At 42.2% G+C, this 19,046-nt stretch overlaps 1 protein-coding gene across 1 annotated transcript in view; it reads right to left on the bottom strand.

The window, feature by feature from the left end:
• The window catches only part of LOC139543522 (cip1-interacting zinc finger protein-like), a 23,354-nt gene extending 4,308 nt beyond the window's left edge, over window positions 1-19,046 (bottom strand). The window contains exons 1-14 of the mRNA XM_071349679.1: window positions 18,912-19,046; window positions 18,181-18,473; window positions 10,125-10,246; window positions 9,134-9,309; window positions 8,718-8,838; window positions 8,398-8,488; window positions 6,624-6,715; window positions 5,196-5,275; window positions 4,848-5,051; window positions 4,483-4,628; window positions 2,891-3,098; window positions 2,491-2,652; window positions 335-416; window positions 25-146 (exon numbers count right to left, since the gene is read on the bottom strand). Of these exons, the coding sequence (XP_071205780.1) occupies window positions 25-146; window positions 335-416; window positions 2,491-2,652; window positions 2,891-3,098; window positions 4,483-4,628; window positions 4,848-5,051; window positions 5,196-5,275; window positions 6,624-6,715; window positions 8,398-8,488; window positions 8,718-8,838; window positions 9,134-9,309; window positions 10,125-10,246; window positions 18,181-18,374 (1,800 nt within the window). The 5' untranslated portion in view covers window positions 18,375-18,473; window positions 18,912-19,046. The remainder of the gene's footprint in view (window positions 1-24; window positions 147-334; window positions 417-2,490; window positions 2,653-2,890; window positions 3,099-4,482; window positions 4,629-4,847; window positions 5,052-5,195; window positions 5,276-6,623; window positions 6,716-8,397; window positions 8,489-8,717; window positions 8,839-9,133; window positions 9,310-10,124; window positions 10,247-18,180; window positions 18,474-18,911) is intronic.

The raw sequence follows: 19,046 nt of genomic DNA, 5'->3' as shown, positions 1-19,046 counted from the left end.
AAGAAATGTGATTATACAACCAACCTTGAGGTTCTCAAAGTGTTTGAGTGACTTGCAGTGCAAGTGGCGGGCTGAGGACTCAAAATGGTAGAACTGCTGGCAGAGTCTACAGAGGAACCCAGCCACAGGAACCACAAAGCTAGAACCTGGGAGACAAGCAGAGAGAGGTAAGTCAATGACAACAGAATCACACATGACAAAATCATAATGTGCAATATATAGCTAAATGTATAACATGTACTGATTATGAATGGCTTTCATTTGACTATGGCAAGTCAGTGAGTCTTGTGTAATTACTCAGACAGTGCGTGTCCTCGTGTAGGGTGTCACTCACCGTACACCGTGTCAGGGTCAAACTCCTCCTCTTCATCTACGTCCTCTAGTAGAGCCACCTCCATCTGGGTCGGCCAGACATCCTGCCACACCAAATACACACATTACCAAATAGATCCATTACCAACAACGATATACAGAAGTTCCAGGAAGATAATATGTCTCCTAACATTTCTCCAATATTGATGCTGGGGGAAAAAAAGAGAACGTGCGCATGGGAGAAAGCAAGAGCTGGAAAAGAGACGTGGTGTGACTAGGGAAAGGCATGAGTACGCGAACGGACATCAAAACTCTAACCAGAGATCACTTTTTTTTCCCCTTTAAAAAAAAAAAAATACTATAAAACTAAAAAGAAAAAGGAAAGTGTTGTCTTGAAGACAAAGTTCATTTGCTTTGACTAGTGTTCCATTTGTACATGTGCATTTGCGGGGCACATAAAAAAAAAAAAAAAGAATTCCCTTTCCTCTCAATGTCTCACTCGTGTTCCGACTGCTCCTGCTACACAGGGTCCCATTATGCCTACAGAAATAAATGCTTCTAAAAAACGGTGGGTATAAAAAATAAAACAAAGACACAAGCTACATTCCATCCCAAATGATTGACTGAAGCTGGGAAATGTGTTCCAACAAGCTGCAGTTTTGGAATAATTGCATCAATTCAATTTTTTGCCTATATATTAGGCTACTTTGCGAACTGCTAGTGCCATTTACAATTAATCAGTCTAGGATATAAATCCCCTAAACATACAGGTTTCCACAATGGAAATATGCAAAAACTTTAGTTTGTCTTTTTCAAAGAGCATATTTTCATCAGCTTCATTAAGCCTAGGCCTACTCACCAAACAGATGCAGTGGCTGTAATTCATCCCCATGCACTTTCCTACATATCTGACTTCCTGTTCCTCTTCCTGTTTTTGTTCCTTCCTTCTTTCTTCCTTCCTTCTCTTTCTTCCTTCCTTTTTTCCCATCTGTAAAACTTCAGCTACCTCCATCTATTCTTTGTCCAGGACTATAATGTTAGTGATCGCTGATCCTGACCATCACCTGCTTAATGTTCTGTATCATCCTATTAGACACACACACACACACCAACGCTCACACACGCTCACGTGCTCACACCACTCACACACACATGCTCACACACACGCTCACTCACACATGCTCACTCACGCACGCACGCAATGTGGATTTTTTTTATCCATTTAGAAAATTCCAAAGACAGGCATAATAAACAATGTCACATGTCAGTAGGCCAATATCGAAAAGACAGATTTTGGTTCGTAAACCAGAAAATAAAATTCAACACACCAAACTGAGCCCCGAATCTTAAATCGCAGTAGTTGTTTTCTTGACTGAATATACGAGGCAATTTAGCAATCAGGATTTGCTATCTGTAATGGTTATGATAAATTAGGTATTGTTGTGCACTGTTGGGATATAGATAAATGCACATTTTTCCCAGTGTGGGACTTGCCCTTATGTTCTAAAAATATACACTACCGTCCAAAAGTTTGGGGTCACTTAGAAATGTCCTTGGTTTTTAAAGAAAAACATTTTTTTTGTCCATTTTGCAGGTACTATTTAATGAAGCTGCCAGTTGAGGACTTGTGAGGCGTTTGTTTCTCAAACTAGACACTAATGTACTGTGAAGGGAGTAGTGCGAGATCTTTAGTTTTTTGGCAATTTCTCACATGGAATTTCTCAGAACAAGAATAGACTGCCGAATTTCAGAAGAAAGTGCTTTATTTCTGGCCATTTTGAGCCTGTAATCCAACCCACAAATGCTGATGCTCCAGATACTCAACTAGTCTAAAGAACGCCAGTTTTATTGCTTCTTTAATTAGCACAACAGTTTTCATGTGCTAACATACTTGCAAAAGGGTTTTCTAATGATCAATTAGCCTTTTAAAATTATAAACTTGGATTAGCTAACACAACGTGACATTGGAACACAGGAGTGAGGGTTGCTGATAATGGGCCTCTGTACACCTATGTAGATATTCCAGAAAAAAATAATTTGTAAGCGACCGCAAACTTTTGAACGGTAGTGTATATATTTTCCATTCCCGAAAAATAATGTGAGTACTATAACAGTAAAAAGAAATAATCAAATGCCCATCCCCATGTGTGACAAGGCGTGTACATGCATATGCCTAACCTTCCCATGGGAGCTGCCTTCGCCGCCATCTTCCATTTCCTCTTCGTCCCCCTCTTCCTCCTCGCATGCCTCCTCCTCCTCGTCTCCATCGTCTACAAAGCAGCCTTGTGCGTCCATGGCAACCAGTTCAGCCAAGGCCTTTGGCCCCCCCTCCTCCCGAAGCTGTAATGAGAGGAGCACAGAACAGTGAATAAGGAGGGAATGGTTTGACAGGGGTTGCGGCCCAAGTGGCACCCTATTATTCCCTATTTAGTGCACTACTTTTGACTAGGGACCATAGGGCTCTTGTCAAAAGTAGTGCATACTGTACGTAGGAAATAAGGGGCCACTAGGGACTCCAAAAATGTAATACATTTATTGGATTTTCAAGCTGCCGAGGCAGAGATGAGTACACACACACCTCGTCAACTCTCTGCTTGTGCCCCTGGGACTGCATGTGCTCCAGGAACAGGAGTGGGCTCCTGAAGTGCCTCTTGCAGACGGTACAGGAGGGGTTGGAGGTGCGGCTGGCCAGCTTGTGCTCCCTGGTCCTGCGGTGCACCATGACTGTACTGGTGTAGTGGATTTTGCAGGTAGCACACCAAAGCTGCGGCCCGGGTTTCTTCTCTCTGTGGTACACACACGCAGCTACATGAGTGGAAAGTTAAATTCCTCTGCGTACACATCACGGATAAACTGAAACGGTCCACCCACACAGACCACCCACTTCAACCTCAGGAGGCTGAAAAAAAATGTGGCTTGTCACCTAAAACTTGTACAGATGCACAATTGAGAGCATCCTGTCGGGCTGAATCACTTCCTGGTACGGCAACTGCACCGCCCACAACCGCAGGGCTCTCCAGAGGGGGGTGCACAACGCATCACCGGGGGCGAACTACCTGCCCTCCAGGACACCTACAGCACCCGATGCCACAGGAAGGCCATAAAGATCATGAAGAACAACAACCACCCGAGCCACTGCCTGTTCACCCCACTACCATCCAGAATGCGAGGTCAGTACAGGTCCATCTAAGCTGGGACCAGGAACTGAAAAACAGCTTCTATCTCAAGGCCATCAGTCTGTTAAACAGCCATCACTTACACAGAGGCTGCTGCCTACATACAGACTTGAAATAAATGGATCACTAGCCACTTTAATAATGTTTACATATCTTGCATTACTCATCCCATATGTATATACTGTATTTTATACCATCTATTGCATCTTGCCTATGCCGCTCTGTCATTGCTCATCCATATATTTATGTATATATTCTTATTTTATCCCTTTGATTTGTTTGTATTAGGTAGTTGTGGAATTGTTAGATTACTTGTTGATTGTTGTAACTTTAATGGGTTACAGAGTTAATGTTTACAGTTAATTTATTGAGCTGTATCTAAAGATATTTTCTTTAGTTATTTACATACGTAATTGTATTAGAATTCATGTGTTGGAGATTGAGATAACTACATACATATCTGTTGTATTGGATTACGCTATTGACTGCAAGTTCCAGAATGCCTTGCAACAGGAAATAGAAAGAGAGCGAACGCCCAGTTATGTACAAGTGATTATCCTGACTTTCACTAGCAACTTTCTTTTATTGTTTTGTAGAATCTAAAAGTTGTTAAATGTAACGTGAACAAGTAGTATTACTAAAATAAGTTTTCATTTCAAACCCGACGTCCTGAGTCATTACTTTGAAGATAGTTATTCTAGATTGATATTGCTGCACTGCCGAAACTAGAAGCACAAGCATTTCGCTTCACTCGCAATAACATCTGCTAACCATGTGCATGTGACCAATAAAATGTGATTTGATGACCATCTGGGTCATATTCACAAAGACAAACTATAGCAAAATTTTAACGGAAAACAAGTGTTTCTTACTGGACAATTTTAGGCAGACCCTTCCTGTTTCAGTCAGTTTTGTTTCATTCGGAACCTATCGCCAAATTATTGGGTCTTACTTAAATCCCATTTACCTGTCACCAACATACACTAGTACTGACCCGTCCTTGGAGGAGCTGTCTCCACAGCCTCCCTGCAGTGACTCCTGGACACGGGGCATCAGGGTGACCAGACAGGCGCTGGACATGTGTTGGATCTCCATCATCCTCTGCTGGTGGGCCAGGCCGTTCATGTGGCTCTGGAAGTCCTAATGAGGAAGAGAGAGAGGGATACAGCGAGATGTAAAGAGAGGGACGCAGAGATATGACACAGAGGGATTCCTGTCTCACTAGCCTCGGGCTGACAGCTCAACTATGTGGCAGCTAATGAACTTGACTAACAGGGTCGCTGAAGGGTCAAGCTGAGTGCTTGCCTTGGACCATTCAAACACAAACATTCCACTCTACACCCTCAGGGGGTACTCTACCTGCTGGTTGTGACAGGCCAGAGTGCAGATGTAGCAATAGAACTTGTTGGCAGCATCACTCCCCTCCTTGCCCTCTTCCTGCCCCCTAACCAATCCCCCTGGGGCAGCCTTGCCCTCTGCCATGTCCTCCAGGCCTGGAGTGAATGCCTGGCTCTCACCACTCAGCTGCTCAGAGGCTGGCATGGCCGACACTCCACTCTGAACCTGTTCATACACAAGGACGGCCCTCAGATCAGGTCATCTTATCACTTTCTGTGAGCAAAAATCAGTGCCCAGCTACCCATCTGAACTTGCATTACAATCACGGTTTGGGCTTCAGTAAAGCCCTCTGTAACAAATAAAACTCACCTCGGCTGCTCTGCTCTCCTCCATTGCCTCTGCAGCCACTGGTTCAGCTGTGCTCCCACCCTCCTCCAGAATGACACAGTCTGTTATTGGAAAGAACAGGTGAGAACTAGTCCTACCAAGCCAAAAGGTGAAAGGCCAGTGCTTAAGCCACAGAGATAACCCATCTATGGTGTTCTGTAGATATGGCTGTATCTCTGTGGGAGTAAGAGGCTTGGAATGGCTGCTGGAATGGTACACTATAGACAATAGTATGTGGACACCCCTTCAAATTAGTGGATTCGGCTATTTCAACAACGGCTCTCCGTGAAGAGGTAGGTCACAGAACAGGACCACCAAGTGCTGAAGTGCGTAGCGTGCAAAAATCGTCTGTCCGGGGCCTCCCAAGTGGCGCAGTGGTCTAAGGCATTGCATCGCAGTGCTAGCTGTGCCACTAGATCCTGGTTTGAGCCCAGGCTCTGCAACAACAACTGCCCGAGTTACACCAGTAACACACAATCCCTCCATCAGTGCTCAGACTGTCCGCAATAGGCTGAGAAGCGCTGGACTGGGGGCTTGTAGGCCTGTTGTAAGGCAGGTCCTCACCAGACATCCCCGGCAACAACGCTGCCTATGGGCACAAACCCACCGTCGTTGGACCAGACAGGACTGGCAAAAAATGCTCTTCACTGACGAGTCGTGGTTTTGTCTCACCAGTGGTGATGGTCGGATTCGCGTTTATCGTCTAAGGAATGAGCGTTACACCGAGGTCGATTTAGAGGTGGATAGTCCGTCATGGTCTGGGGCGGTGTGTGACAGCATCATCAGACTGAGCTTGTCGTCATTGCAGGCAAACTCAACGATGTGCATTACAGGGAAGACATCCTCCTCCCTCATGTGGTACTCTTCATGCATGCTCATCCTGACAGCCATACTGCTCGTTCTGAGCATGATTTCCTGCAAGACAGGAATATCAGTGTTCTGCCATGGCCAGCAAAGAGCCCAGATCTCAATCCCATTGAGCATGTTGGATCGGAGGATGGGACCTGTTGGATCGGAGGGTGAGGGCTAGGGCCATTCCCCCCCAGAAATGTACGGGAACTTGCAGGTGCCTTGGTGGAAGAGTGGGGTAACATCTCACAGCAAGAACTGACAAATCTGGTGCAGTCCATGAGGCGGCGATGCACTGCAGTGCTTAATGCAGCTGGTGGTCACACCAGATACTGACTGTTACTTTTGACCCCCCTTTGTTCAGGGACACATTATTCTGTTTCTATTACTCACATGTCTGTGGAACTTGTTCAGTTTATGTCTCAGTTGTTGAATCTTGTTATGTTCATACAAATATTTACACATGTTAAGTTTGCTGAAAATAAATGCAGTTCACAGTGAGAGGACGTTTCCTTTTTTGCTGAGTTTACTTTTGGTCATGTAGTGTATGAGAACACCAACCTCCAGACTGGCAGTCAACCGGTGGGCTTTGATACTCTGCTGCACTCAGGACCCCGCCGGTCTCAGGAGGCTGCTCCACAGTCTCCTCTAACCTGGGACAGAGAAGGATAGAGAGAAATAAAGGATACATGTCACTACTAGCTGCTACTCTCCAAGGACTCATCACAGCATTTAGATATTCTAATCTGAAGATATACGTAAGCAAAACAAGAAAGAGGCTTGACACCTACCATCTCAGATTGCTCTGAAATAGTTTCTGTAGTTAGAAACAGATGAGACTAGCATTCCTACAACATTACTTTGTTGAAATATATCTTCATATCTGAGAAATTAATTAATTGCACCCAAATTGGCCATTTTCATTTTTAGGATTCATATAATCACTAAATATAGTACCTAACCTCAGATTCGATAAAATAAATCTAATAATGAGTAATCCCAAAACAATTGTCAAAAGCCACCAACGGACCCCCCACAACGAGTATACAGTATCAGTTTTCTATGCTGCAGCTTGGAGTATTGTTTCTTCATCCTATGCAATGTATTCAGTGAATTTGGTGATGCCCCCCCCCCCGGTCCAGAGAAATTATTCATTTAAGTTGTTAGGTTTCTGTCCCAACCTACATTCTGATATTACCAGGTTCTGACCACTAAATGGTGCTGTTCCTGCTATTAAGTGAAATAAAAATGTGTTAGATTCCCCTAATGTTAAAGGGATAGTTCACCCAAATTACATTGTTTCTCTTCCCTGTAAGCAGTCTATTGACAAGGTATGATGGCAAACAATGCTTTGGTTGTTTGTCACTGTTTCAAATAAAAAAAATTAAGCATTTGTTGCACAAATCCAAAGCAAGTCAATGATACCTATATTAGAATTTTCCTGCTTCATGTTAAAATCATCCTAAAGTACCCCCAAAATTGATTGTGTAAATCAATGACGCTACTTATAGATGATTTGGATATGAAGTGCGAAAATGCTAATATTAGGTATTGGATTTGTGCGACAAATTCAAAAAAAGTTGAAACAATGGTCAAGTAAACAAAACCAAAGCATGGGTTGCTAAAATATTAAACAGTAGCACAATCGTCACACAACATAGCCAGCATCCTCTTTTACCACTTCTACAAATCTTTCAAACATTACTTTTCTGTCCCTCCCTTCTCTTTATGGTAAACTCTCCATTTTGCAGCTTTTCTTTTAATGAATTAAACTCTAACATGGTTATTTTTGCCTCCGTGGATCGATGTTAACCGTTTCTGCCCATTCCCAAAAGCATTAGGCGATTGGCATGTAGGCTATTTAGCACGCGTACAGTTAGGCCCTAAAGATTATAGGCTTACTTACACATTAAATGCCAGATAGCCTAAAATAATGAAAGAAAAAACGCAATGTAGGCTATAGATATAAATTTCACAAGAATGATGAATCCATAAATGTAAGGTATTGTTTTCTTTAGTCAACATGCCTACCACCTACATGCCCTTCATCCACACGATATTTAATAACCCGAAACCCGCCCAGTTATGAGTTAACCCATGCATCACCAGCGTGGAGGGTCCATGGGTGGCTTGTGGTACTATCAATTAGCTTAATTTCTCAGATATTAAATTATATTGCAACAAAATGTCATTATAGGAATGCTAATCTAATCTGTTTCTAAGTACAGAAACGACTTCAAAACAATTTGAGATGGTGGGTGTCATGGCTTGCTGAAATGAAATGCAAAGACCCATGAGGAAAGCATTTATTCAAACTCAAAACAGTACTACTTACACCTCTGTCCTCTGCTTCTTCAACGCCGGCTCCTCAGGCTCCGGTTGCACTGAAGGCTGTGCCTGTCCATCTGGCACTCCCACTCCTCCATCTGCAGGAAGAGGGAGACAGGGCTGTCATGTGCTACTGTACCAACCACAGAATTACTGTTTCACACCCACTCAAAAACAGAGAAGGAGAAATAGGAAGAGAGGAAGCAACCAAAAAAATAAATAATAACTTTTTCATGCTTCTATAAATAAATACAAATAAAATCCCTAACAAATGATAACGCGAGATGGCAACACCAGCTAGCAGTGAGTGTTCAGGTACGGTCCTACCTTTCAGAACCTTATCATTGGTTTCCCCTGCTGTCCTGCTGGCTGCAGGTCGGCTAAATGTGCTCCCAACAGCTCTCTGCTCATTTTCCCTCTTCCGATCCGGCTGCCGTGATCCATAGTCCTACATGAACAGGGTGAGGCATTTGATTAACTATTCAACTGCTTTCTCAGCAATCAACAACAGCCAACGTATGCAACAGGTATAGAGGACTCAAATGTTAGAGATAATATTAACCAATTCAGTATTTCCATAAGCAATTGTCATCAAGTCTCCTCATAGCTTTGCCCCACAGTATCAAAACAATCTTAGCTAACAACTGAGTAAAACACAAAACTGTTAGCTTGTCAAAAAGAAAGCTCAGACAGGGGTGCTCAGTGCCTTGTAATTATCCATAGTTAAATAGAGGTTTGATTACGTTGTTGTTGTTGTAGTAGCGGGAGTGGGGGTGGTAGTGTCGTGCAGGGAAGCCCATGTGGGGGGTCTTGATGGACATGCCCATGGGTACAGGGCCCATGAGAGAGGACCGGGCCCCTGCAGCAAAGAACTGGGTGAACTGCTGCCCACTCACCGCTGCAAAGCCCTGCATGCTACCTGGAGTGCCAGAGACAGGAGGGAAGGAGAGATAGAGGTAGGAAGAAAGTGTGGGAGGAGATGAGTAGAAAAAGAATAATTGGGTGGGAAAACTTTCAGCACTGGTGTAAAGTATTTAAGTAAAAATACCCCAAAAAACTACTTAAGTAGTACTTTAAAGTATCTGTACTTTACCATTTATATTTTTGACAACTTTTACTTCACTACATTCCTAAAGAAAATGCACTTTTAACTCCATACATTTTCCCTGACACCTAAAAGTACTTGTTACATTTGGACAGGAAAATGGTCCAAAACACACACTTATCAAGAGAACATGTTTGGTCATCCCTACTACATCTGATCTGGCAGACTCACTCAACACAAATGCTTTGTTTGTAATTACAAAAACAAGAACATTATGCCGTCTGGTTTGCTTAATTAATATAAGAAATATGATACTTAAGTACATTTTAGGATTTTTTTTTTTTTTTTAATTGATACTTAAGTATATTTAAAACCAAATACTTTTAGATTTACTCAAGTAGTATTTAATACTAGGTGACTTTCACTTGAGTCATTTTCTATTAAGGTATCTTTACTTTAACTCAAGTATGACTATTGGGTACTTTTTCCACCACTGTTTTTCAGCAGTAGGGTAGTGCCAGAGTTTCTATCAGGTGGCCTTTGGAACTACAAGGCGTTCTACAATCAGTGTTAACAGTTCAGAGAAACTGAAAGCTTTTTCACGTACGCACTAGCTGTCGATAAAATTATGTACTATGGTACCGATTTTTTTAAATTGGTAGTTTTCTGACATTCTGAAATGCGCTCACCTTGCATCTGCTGCATCATTATAGCCCCTTGTAACATTGGGTTGGGGGCCATGATGGAGGCCCGAGTGGACAGGTTGACCACACGGGGAGGTGGAGGAGCAGGGCCTGGTACAGCCATGGCCCTGGTCATAACAGAGGGAATGGGCATTACTAAGCAGTATTTATATACTTAACAAAAATATTTTTTTTAAACATGCAACAATTTCAATGATTTTACTGAGTTAGTTCATATAAAGGATATCAGTCATTTGAAATAAATTCATTAGGCCCTAATCTATGGATTTCACACAACTGGGCCAGCCAATCAGAATGATCCCCCCCCCCACCCACAAAAAGGCTTTATTCGGCAGAAATTCTCCTCAGTTTCATCAGCAGTCCGGGTGGCTGGTCTTAGACGCTCTTGCGGTTGTGAGACCGGTTGGACATACTGCCAAATTCTCTAAAACGATGTTGAGGCGGCTTATGGTAGAGAAATTAACTCAATTCTCTGGCAACAGCTCGTGGACATTCTTGCACTCAGCATGCCAATTGCACGCTCCCTTAAAACTTGAGACATCTGTGGCATTGTGTTGTGTGACAAAACTGCACATTTGAGGGGCCTTTTGTCCCCAGTTTAATCAGCTTCTTGATATGCCACATGTGTCAGGTGGATGTATTATCTTGGTAAAGGAGAAATGCTCACTAACAGGGATTTAAACACATTGCACAAAATAAGAAATAAGCTTTTTGTGCATATGGAACATTTCTGGGATCTTAATTTCAGCTCATGAAACATGGGACCAACACTTGACACGTTGCGTTTATATTTGTACAGTATATTTACACACAATACAGCCAAAGTCAAACAATTGGCCACGTTTATTTCAATAACAAATACTATTTAAACATTAAAATGTGGAGTGCGTTCAGCAGGACAGAACAGTTTATTCAACAGAAACTATACTGTTCTGAATGACCATGGGTATATTAATTTAGACGAAGACTGTAGCAAATGATAGCAAAATGTTTTGCAATGGAAACATTTTACTCCAAACGGAAAATGTTTCGCAACAAAAACATGAGTTTCTATTGGATACAATCAGGTAGGTCCCTCCACGTTTAGTTCTCTTTACCTCTGTTGGCTTCAGGTTGTTTCCTAGTGAATAAACCCCAGTTGAATTAGTTTGTGATTATGGGGGTGTGCTGCACAGGTTTTTGCAAATGGCCACACCATAACCACCACACTTAGCTACATCAAAGACTGTTTTTAGAACATTGTGCTGCGTTTCTGGAAAAAACATGTCTTACAAACCGTTACAGAACGTAGGGAAATGTTTAATTACCTGAACGCACCCCTGGAAAATTCAACCAAGATACACATATCACACCACCTGCCTGATATATCAGCAACCAGTGGTGTAGTGGAGGGTATACACTTTTTCTTTCTTTCAGTGAGCATTGCGTATACTCACTTCTAAGGCGGACCCCAATTAGTCGACTGGTAGATTTTTTTGGTCGATGGGCTGTTGGTCGACCAAGATTGTTTTAGTAGAGCAGTAGCAAATATATATGGTACAGGAGACACCGGTCTGACTCACGCCAATCTCAGTAAACTAATACATTGCAGAGGCCGTGTGGATGGCACAGTCCAAGGGGAGTGTGGCTAAAATGCACGTCTCTCTCCAGAACGTGCTCTCCCGCCAATTTGTTCAGTCATTGTTTCATAACTTCATAACTTCATTGTGTGAATTGTTTGTTTGATTGTTAGTGTATATCAATTCCCCATTACATGCATCACCAGTAGTACATTTAAAATGTTCATTCCTAATCTACAATGTTCATTTAAAGTAACTTCTGATAACGCATTCAATATATTATTCCAGTCTTACCGTTCAGAGTGGACACATTGTTTGCAGAGCTCACAACCTATGCTACACTTGTGAGAAACAAGTTTTGGTTTATTTAATTCCATTTATGAGTTGTCAATTTAGTCATTGTCTTGTTTGGAGAGCTACTGTCACTGTTGAGTAAGGACGTGACACTGATTACGCATAGAAGTAGGCCTTTAGGCTACCTGGCCTGAATGCAAATGTAGGCATATAAATGTGGTTTACGCCATATCAATTATGTAGTACAACAGAGAAATCATGTACAAAGTAGCCTACACAATCGCAAATATATTTCACCCATGCCGCACACACCTAGTTTCAGAGGAATATCAGGCAACATTGCCCGCAAGAGCGCTTAACTGGTTGTCGCATTGAGCAGCTCACAGAATTGAACAACATCGGTAGGGTAGGAAAGATGTTTCAACTAATGATAATACCAGTAAATGCTAACTAAGGCAACAATAGGTATGCAAAGCATTGAAAAAGTTCGGTCCCAAGTCAGTTGAATCTTTGTGATGCACAACTCAGCCATCATGCTCTGTTTGAACATACATATTTTTTTTTTTTTACCTTTATTTAACTAGGCATGTCAGTTAAGAACAAATTCTTATTTCCAATGACCCCCTAGGAACAGTGGGTTAGCTGCCTTGTTCAGGGGCAGAACAACAGATTTCACCTTGTCAGCTCGGGGATTCGATCTTGCAACCTTTCGGTTAATAGTCCAACGCTCTAACCACTAGGCTACCTGCTGCCCCTAAAGGCTTTCCAGATAAAAAACGTCCCTATTAAAAATGTTCACTGCAAAGTAGGCCTACCTGGCAGAATTTCATAATGATTTGAATCATTTGGTAGGGTATTTATTTAAACTACATTGGAGCCTACAGTACAGAAAACCCACTAGCCAAATTGTCTCTTGCTAGGTGCACAATTGAATTAAAAGCGACTACACCCTTCCCCATTTTCTTTCTTCCCCAGACCTAAAATGTGTTATCCTGGTGTGCAGTGGTGATTTTAGCATGTAAATCTTATTGGGGCAAACTCAAAAGAAGCATGCCAGCAAAGCCAACACATTAATTGCACCATAACAGTGACAAACCATACCCACATTAAGCAGTACCAACACCTTACCACTGCTACATCTGGCTATCAGCGGAGCCTTGTCTGGCAGCAAAACAGTTCATTCAGTCTCATTTCCTGCCTTCTAAAAAAAAAAACATAGCTGATATTGCCGACTTGCTTAAAGAATTGTGGTTTCTACTGCCAATTAAGATGCACAAATTATGGCATAAGGGGACGACGAGCAGAAAGGAGGCGATCCGTAATTTCGATTAAGACATTAATGAGCGAGCTAGGATGGACGTAGTCAATATACAGTGGCTTGTGAAAGTATTCACCCCCCATGGCAATTTTCCTATTTAGTTGCCTTACAACCTGGAATTAAAATTTATTTTTTCTTGTGAAACAAACAAAAAATAAGACAAAAAAAATGAAAACTTGCATAACTAGCGTGCATAACTATTCATCCCCCCAAAGTCAATACTTTGTAGAGACACCTTTGCAGCAATTACAGCTGCAAGTCTCTTGGGGTATGTCTCTATAAAGCTTGGCACATCTAGCCACTGGGACTTTGCCCATTCAAGGCAAACCTGCTCCAGCTTCTTCAAGTTGGATGGGTTCCACTGGTGTACAGCAATCTTTAAGTCATACCACAGATTCTCAATTGGATTGAGGTCTGGGCTTTGACTAGGCCATTCCAAGACATTCAAATGTTTCCCCTTAAACCACGTGCGTGCTGCTTTAGCAGTATGCTTAAGGTCATTGTCCTGCTGGAAGGTGAACCTCTGTCCCAGTCTCAAATCTCTGGAAGACTGAAACAGGTTTCCCTCAAGAATTTCCCTGTATTTAGTGCCATCCATCATTCCTTCAATTCTGACCAGTTTCCCAGTCCCTGCCGATGAAAAACATCCCACAGCATGATGCTGCCACCACGCTTCACTGTGGGGATAGTGTTCTCGGGTGATGAGAGGTGTTGGGTTTGCGCCATAGCGTTTTCCTTGATGGCCAAAAGCTACATTTTAGTCTCATCTGACCAGAGTACCTTCTTCCATATGTTTGGGGAGTCCCCCACATGCCTTTTGGCGAACACCAAACGTGTTTGCTTATTTCTTTCTTTAAGCAATGGCTTTTTTCTGGCCACTCTTCTGTAAAGCCCAGCTCTGTAGAGTGTACAGCTTAAAGTGGTCCTATGGACAGATACTCCAATCTTCGCTGTGGAGCTTTGCAGCTCCTTCAGGGTTATCTTTGGTCTGTTTGTTGCCTCTGATTAATGCCCTCCTTGCCTGGTCCGTGAGTTTTGTTGGGCGGCCCGATCTTGGCAAATTTGTTGTGGTGAAATACTCTTTCCATTTTTGAATAATGGTGCTCTGTGGGATGTTCAAATCTTCAGATATTTTTTCATAACCCAACCCTGATCTGTAATTCTTCATAACTTTGTCCCTGACCCGTTTGGAGAGCTCCTTGGTCTTCATATTGCCGCTTGCTTGGTGGTTCCTCTTGCTTAGTGGTGTTGCAGACTCTGGGGCCTTTCAGGACAGGTGTATATATACTGAGATCATGTGACACTTAAATAAAGTCCACCTGTGTGCAATCTAACTAATTATGTGACTTCTGAAGGTAATTGGTTGCACCAGATGTTATTTAGGGGATTCATAGCAAAGGGGGTAAATACATATGCACACACCACTTCTGTTTTATTTTGTGTATGTCCATTACATGAAATCCAAAATTAAAAAAATGTTAAATTACAGGCTGTAATGCAACAAAATAGGAAAAATGCCATGGGGGTGAATACTTTTGTAAGGCAGTAACTATTTGTTCAGCACTATTGAAATGTACAGCGACAGAATTCAGAACATGGGCCATTCTTACAGTATTCTCCCTGAACACCAAGTCAGAACCGTAATTTAAATAAAGGGTGCACATAAGCAGACAATGAAAGCTATTACAATAATCGATGATTACATTTCTCTAAAACAGGCTACATGTGCACCACCAAGTCAGAACAATAGGCAAAATTATGAGGGGAAAAGGGACCAAATTATTAGGGTGAGACACATGGGGTACTAACAGCTTACTACAAAACATACACTTAGTATTACTTTCTTAGCTACAGACAGTACATATCTCCCTGGCATATTACATTATTTATGCAGCAGCATACAAGACATTTTTGGACTCACCTTGTGCTTTGCTCACTTGAACAGGAAGGTGGCGGTCCTTCGTGGGAAAATTTTGTCATCAAAGTTTGGCATTTTCGGGATTTATGGTGCTTCCAAGACAACTGGGAACTCGGGAAAAAACAAGGTTGAATCATGATAATGTCAATGATCTTTAGGTCGGAGCTCTAGAAAGAGTCCAGAGTTCCCGACTTGAAATTCCGAGTTAGATGACTGTTTTCCCAGTTGTCTTGAACTCATTGAAGTTAGATTTCCCAGTTGAGGTGTTTTGAGCACAGCAGAAGTCATGCTGGATGGACAGCATGGCCAATTTTAAGCTTGGAAAAGATACCCTTCAACCCAGACTTGGGACCACACACCCACTCCTCTGAATAGCAGGCTAGCGGTTGCTTTGAGATGCTTGCAGTTAGCCACTGATTCCTTCCAAACCTCTCAATGTTGAATTTGCGATTTCCAACTTGTTGTAATGTTTATGTCCAATGGCCGATGAGCACCGATACATTTTATCTGTAATTTCTCTTCATATGACTAGGATTGAAAAGGATTTGCCTGTAGATTGTAGACTTCATTCATGATGAATGTTAAGTTTGCTAAGATTTTGAATGTATGATGTTGACATGATCAGTCCAATCAATGCTACTGTAGATATGTGATTTGATGTCATTTTATCTGTGGCCAATGACCTTGCGCCTTCTTGGATGGGCACTTCTAATGTAACTCTGGCAGCACCCAAGAGGCTTGAATTTTCAAGCTCTACCTTTAGATTTGCGATGACGTTCTGTCCCCATGAGTGACAGAATAATGTGCCAATCACACCGTAACTAGAAAACATTACCAACCCCTATGCTCCGTATTTTCTGAAGGTTGCCCCACCACCACAGAAAGCACTGAGCTAAGCTGAAACACCTGCATTTTGGAACGGCCTTACTCAAGAAAGCAAAAAAAGAGACCAAGTTTGTATGCGCCACCTGCCCTGAATGACGAGTCGCCACTGCTGGTGTGGTATAAGCATTGTTGGTGACTTAAAACAATTTTTTTCTTCTATAAAACAAATACATTTTGAGAGTGAAAACCTTAAAACTATAGGAAAACCTAGAATTTTTACACAGTGCACCATTCCGCCGCCGGGCGGGCTGTTCTTGCAAAATTAGAGTATAGCAACTTCTCCAGGCACCACTGTCAAAAACTGCTGCTAGCAAATCACACTTACATTTAAGGGTCTGTTCGTAAATTCACGCCATCTACCCCCGATTTCAAGCACTCGTCAGTGTACCAGAGCACAGAATAACTGATTAATCTACGAACGTGCAACACCCGTTGAATATGACCGGTATCAGTAAACGTCGGCAAAAAAAAACAAATTGCCAGAAGCACAATTATTAACATAAAAACAGCCTAACCAACTCTGCTAGGGTGAGTAAAATGGTCAAAGTGAGGTGTTCTCTCATTTGTGTCTGGAAGTAGCCAGCAAGATAGCCAATGTTAGGCAGTTAGAGTGCTGGGCCAGTAACCGAAAGGTTGCTGGACTGAATCCCCGAGCTGACAAGGTAAAAATCTGTAGTTCTGCCGCTGAGCAAGGCAGTTAACCCTCCGTTTCCCGGGCGCCGAAGACGTGGATGGTGATTAAGGCAGCCCACCGCAACTCTCTGATTCAGAGGGGTTGGGTTAATGCGGAAGACATATTTCAGTTGAAGGCATTCAGTTGTACAACTGACTAGGTAACCCCTTTCCAGTTAGCTTGGGTGCTTTCCGAGCGTTCTTACCTCACAACGGCAGTATCAACCCTTCTCCTTTGAAAGGCCAAGAGGTTCTAATCGTCTTACCCAGAACACGTCTTAACACTTGTAATTCAAATTTCTCACTTGCTTTTTTCAAGTGTCAAATGTCATTTTTTGTACACATGAATTTTCCCACCTGTCCAGTGTGTTTACAGGTGATTTGAACGCTTGTTATGGGCATTTTTACAAGCATTCATTGCACCTGTTCAGTGTGCATTTACAGGTGATTAGAATGTTTGAATATCGTACTTTCAGACGCATGAAATTGTGCCACAGCACAAGTTCTAAATGCCTGTGTAGTAACGGGTACATTTCGTTGTAGCCCCTCCCAACTCAATTTCCGGGAGTTTGACATGAGGCCCGTTGTGAAGAGTCGCTTACTCAGGGAGGGAGGGAGATGTTTCTAAATATGGTCCAAATTGTTAACAATAGTAAAATACATTATAAAACATTTTAATTCAGCCTATGTGGGTTGGAAAGTATAGTGACTATTGCATTAATTTATTTATCAAACAAACGTGGTTTGGAAAAGTCGATACTTTTCACAAAACCATCCCATCTGGTGGATGGAAAGTGTCATAATTATTACGTTATAAAATATTTTATACTTAGCTTGATACTTCAGACAAGGAAAAATGATGGATAGCTAATTCAAATGAAAAAACACATGCGCCTTTTTTCAATACATACAAATACATACACAAAAAATAATAATGTGACGTTAGCTACAAAATAAGTTGTTTTTGAACATGTGTAATGAACGCGTGTAAAATGTGCCCATAACAAGCATTCAAATAACCTGTAAAGACAACTGTAAATTCACACTGAACAGGTGTAATGAACACGTGTAAAGATGACCATACCAAATGTTCAAATCACCTGTAAACACACACTGAACAGGCGAAGAAAAATCACGTGTACAGAAAAATGACATTTGACACATGAAAAAATCTAGTGAAAAATGATAATTATAAGGTGTTAAAACGTGTTCCGGGTAAAATTATTAGAATCTCTTGGCCATCCATATTCTCCTCGGTAAGAACGTCCAGTGCGCGCTAAACGCTCCTAGAACGAAACGCTTCTAATTAATTTACGACCCGGAGCGCACTCTGATAGTGGAGGCAATTTCCTTAGTAGGCCTGCTGATCCACGACCTCGAGTTCACATTTCTTACCGTCCTCCTTGGTGGTGATGATGATGATGATGCCTGGGTGCATGGTGCGATGGAGGCGGTTGTGGTGGCGCAGGCGGCGGCGGTGGAGGGGGCTGCTGGAACAGTTGCTGAAGCTGCCGCAGATGACGGTGAAACTGTTGCTGTTGTTGTTGCTGCTGCTGCTGCTGGTGGTGGTGGTGGTGTGGGTTAAACATTCCGGCGTTGTGTTGTTGGTGTTTAATGCTAAACTGCGTGTGTCCGTGCTTGTTTGCAGAAAAGCCTGTTGACGACACCTTCTCGGGCCAGGTCCGGATCTTGGTCAAGGAAAAACAAAGCGTTTGATAATAATCTGATCCACAATAAACCTCTAATCCAGCTAACGTTTTCATGCTGAGTATACAGTACATTCTACGTTTAGCAACGACGCTATGGATAAAATAGCTAAATAGCTAGCTATGTGCTTTTTGTAGCATGTGGTTTCTAGCTAACATTAACTAGCCAGCAATAGTAAAACTAGTCAGTGTCCACCCTCTCTGGATAACATAACTAGCTATCTATCTAGCCTAGCTATAATGTTTGTTTAGCAGCCAGCCTAGCAATTGGGCCTAGGATTAGCTAGCTATTTTTTGGCTAACAAGCAGTTTAGCTAGTTGAGATGCCATTTCATAACATTTAATTGGAATAATCAATGGTAGTTACATTTCAATTACACGTTATATTACCATTATTTGTATCATATTAACGTTACCTACTTTTTAAGGAATTAATTATTTTAGAAGGGCAAGTTAGCGACGGTCTGCCTCCTGTGGAAAGTTAGCAGCGATTGTTCTGTTGAGACTGCGCACTTGGTACCGGTGTTTTACAGGGATGCGCACTCTGATTGTAGT

Source organism: Salvelinus alpinus, chromosome 18, assembly GCF_045679555.1.
Source record: "Salvelinus alpinus chromosome 18, SLU_Salpinus.1, whole genome shotgun sequence".
Classification (NCBI taxonomy): domain Eukaryota; kingdom Metazoa; phylum Chordata; class Actinopteri; order Salmoniformes; family Salmonidae; genus Salvelinus; species Salvelinus alpinus.
The sequence above is the reverse complement of the archived record's forward strand: the minus strand, read 5'-3'. Positions and strand labels throughout refer to the sequence as shown.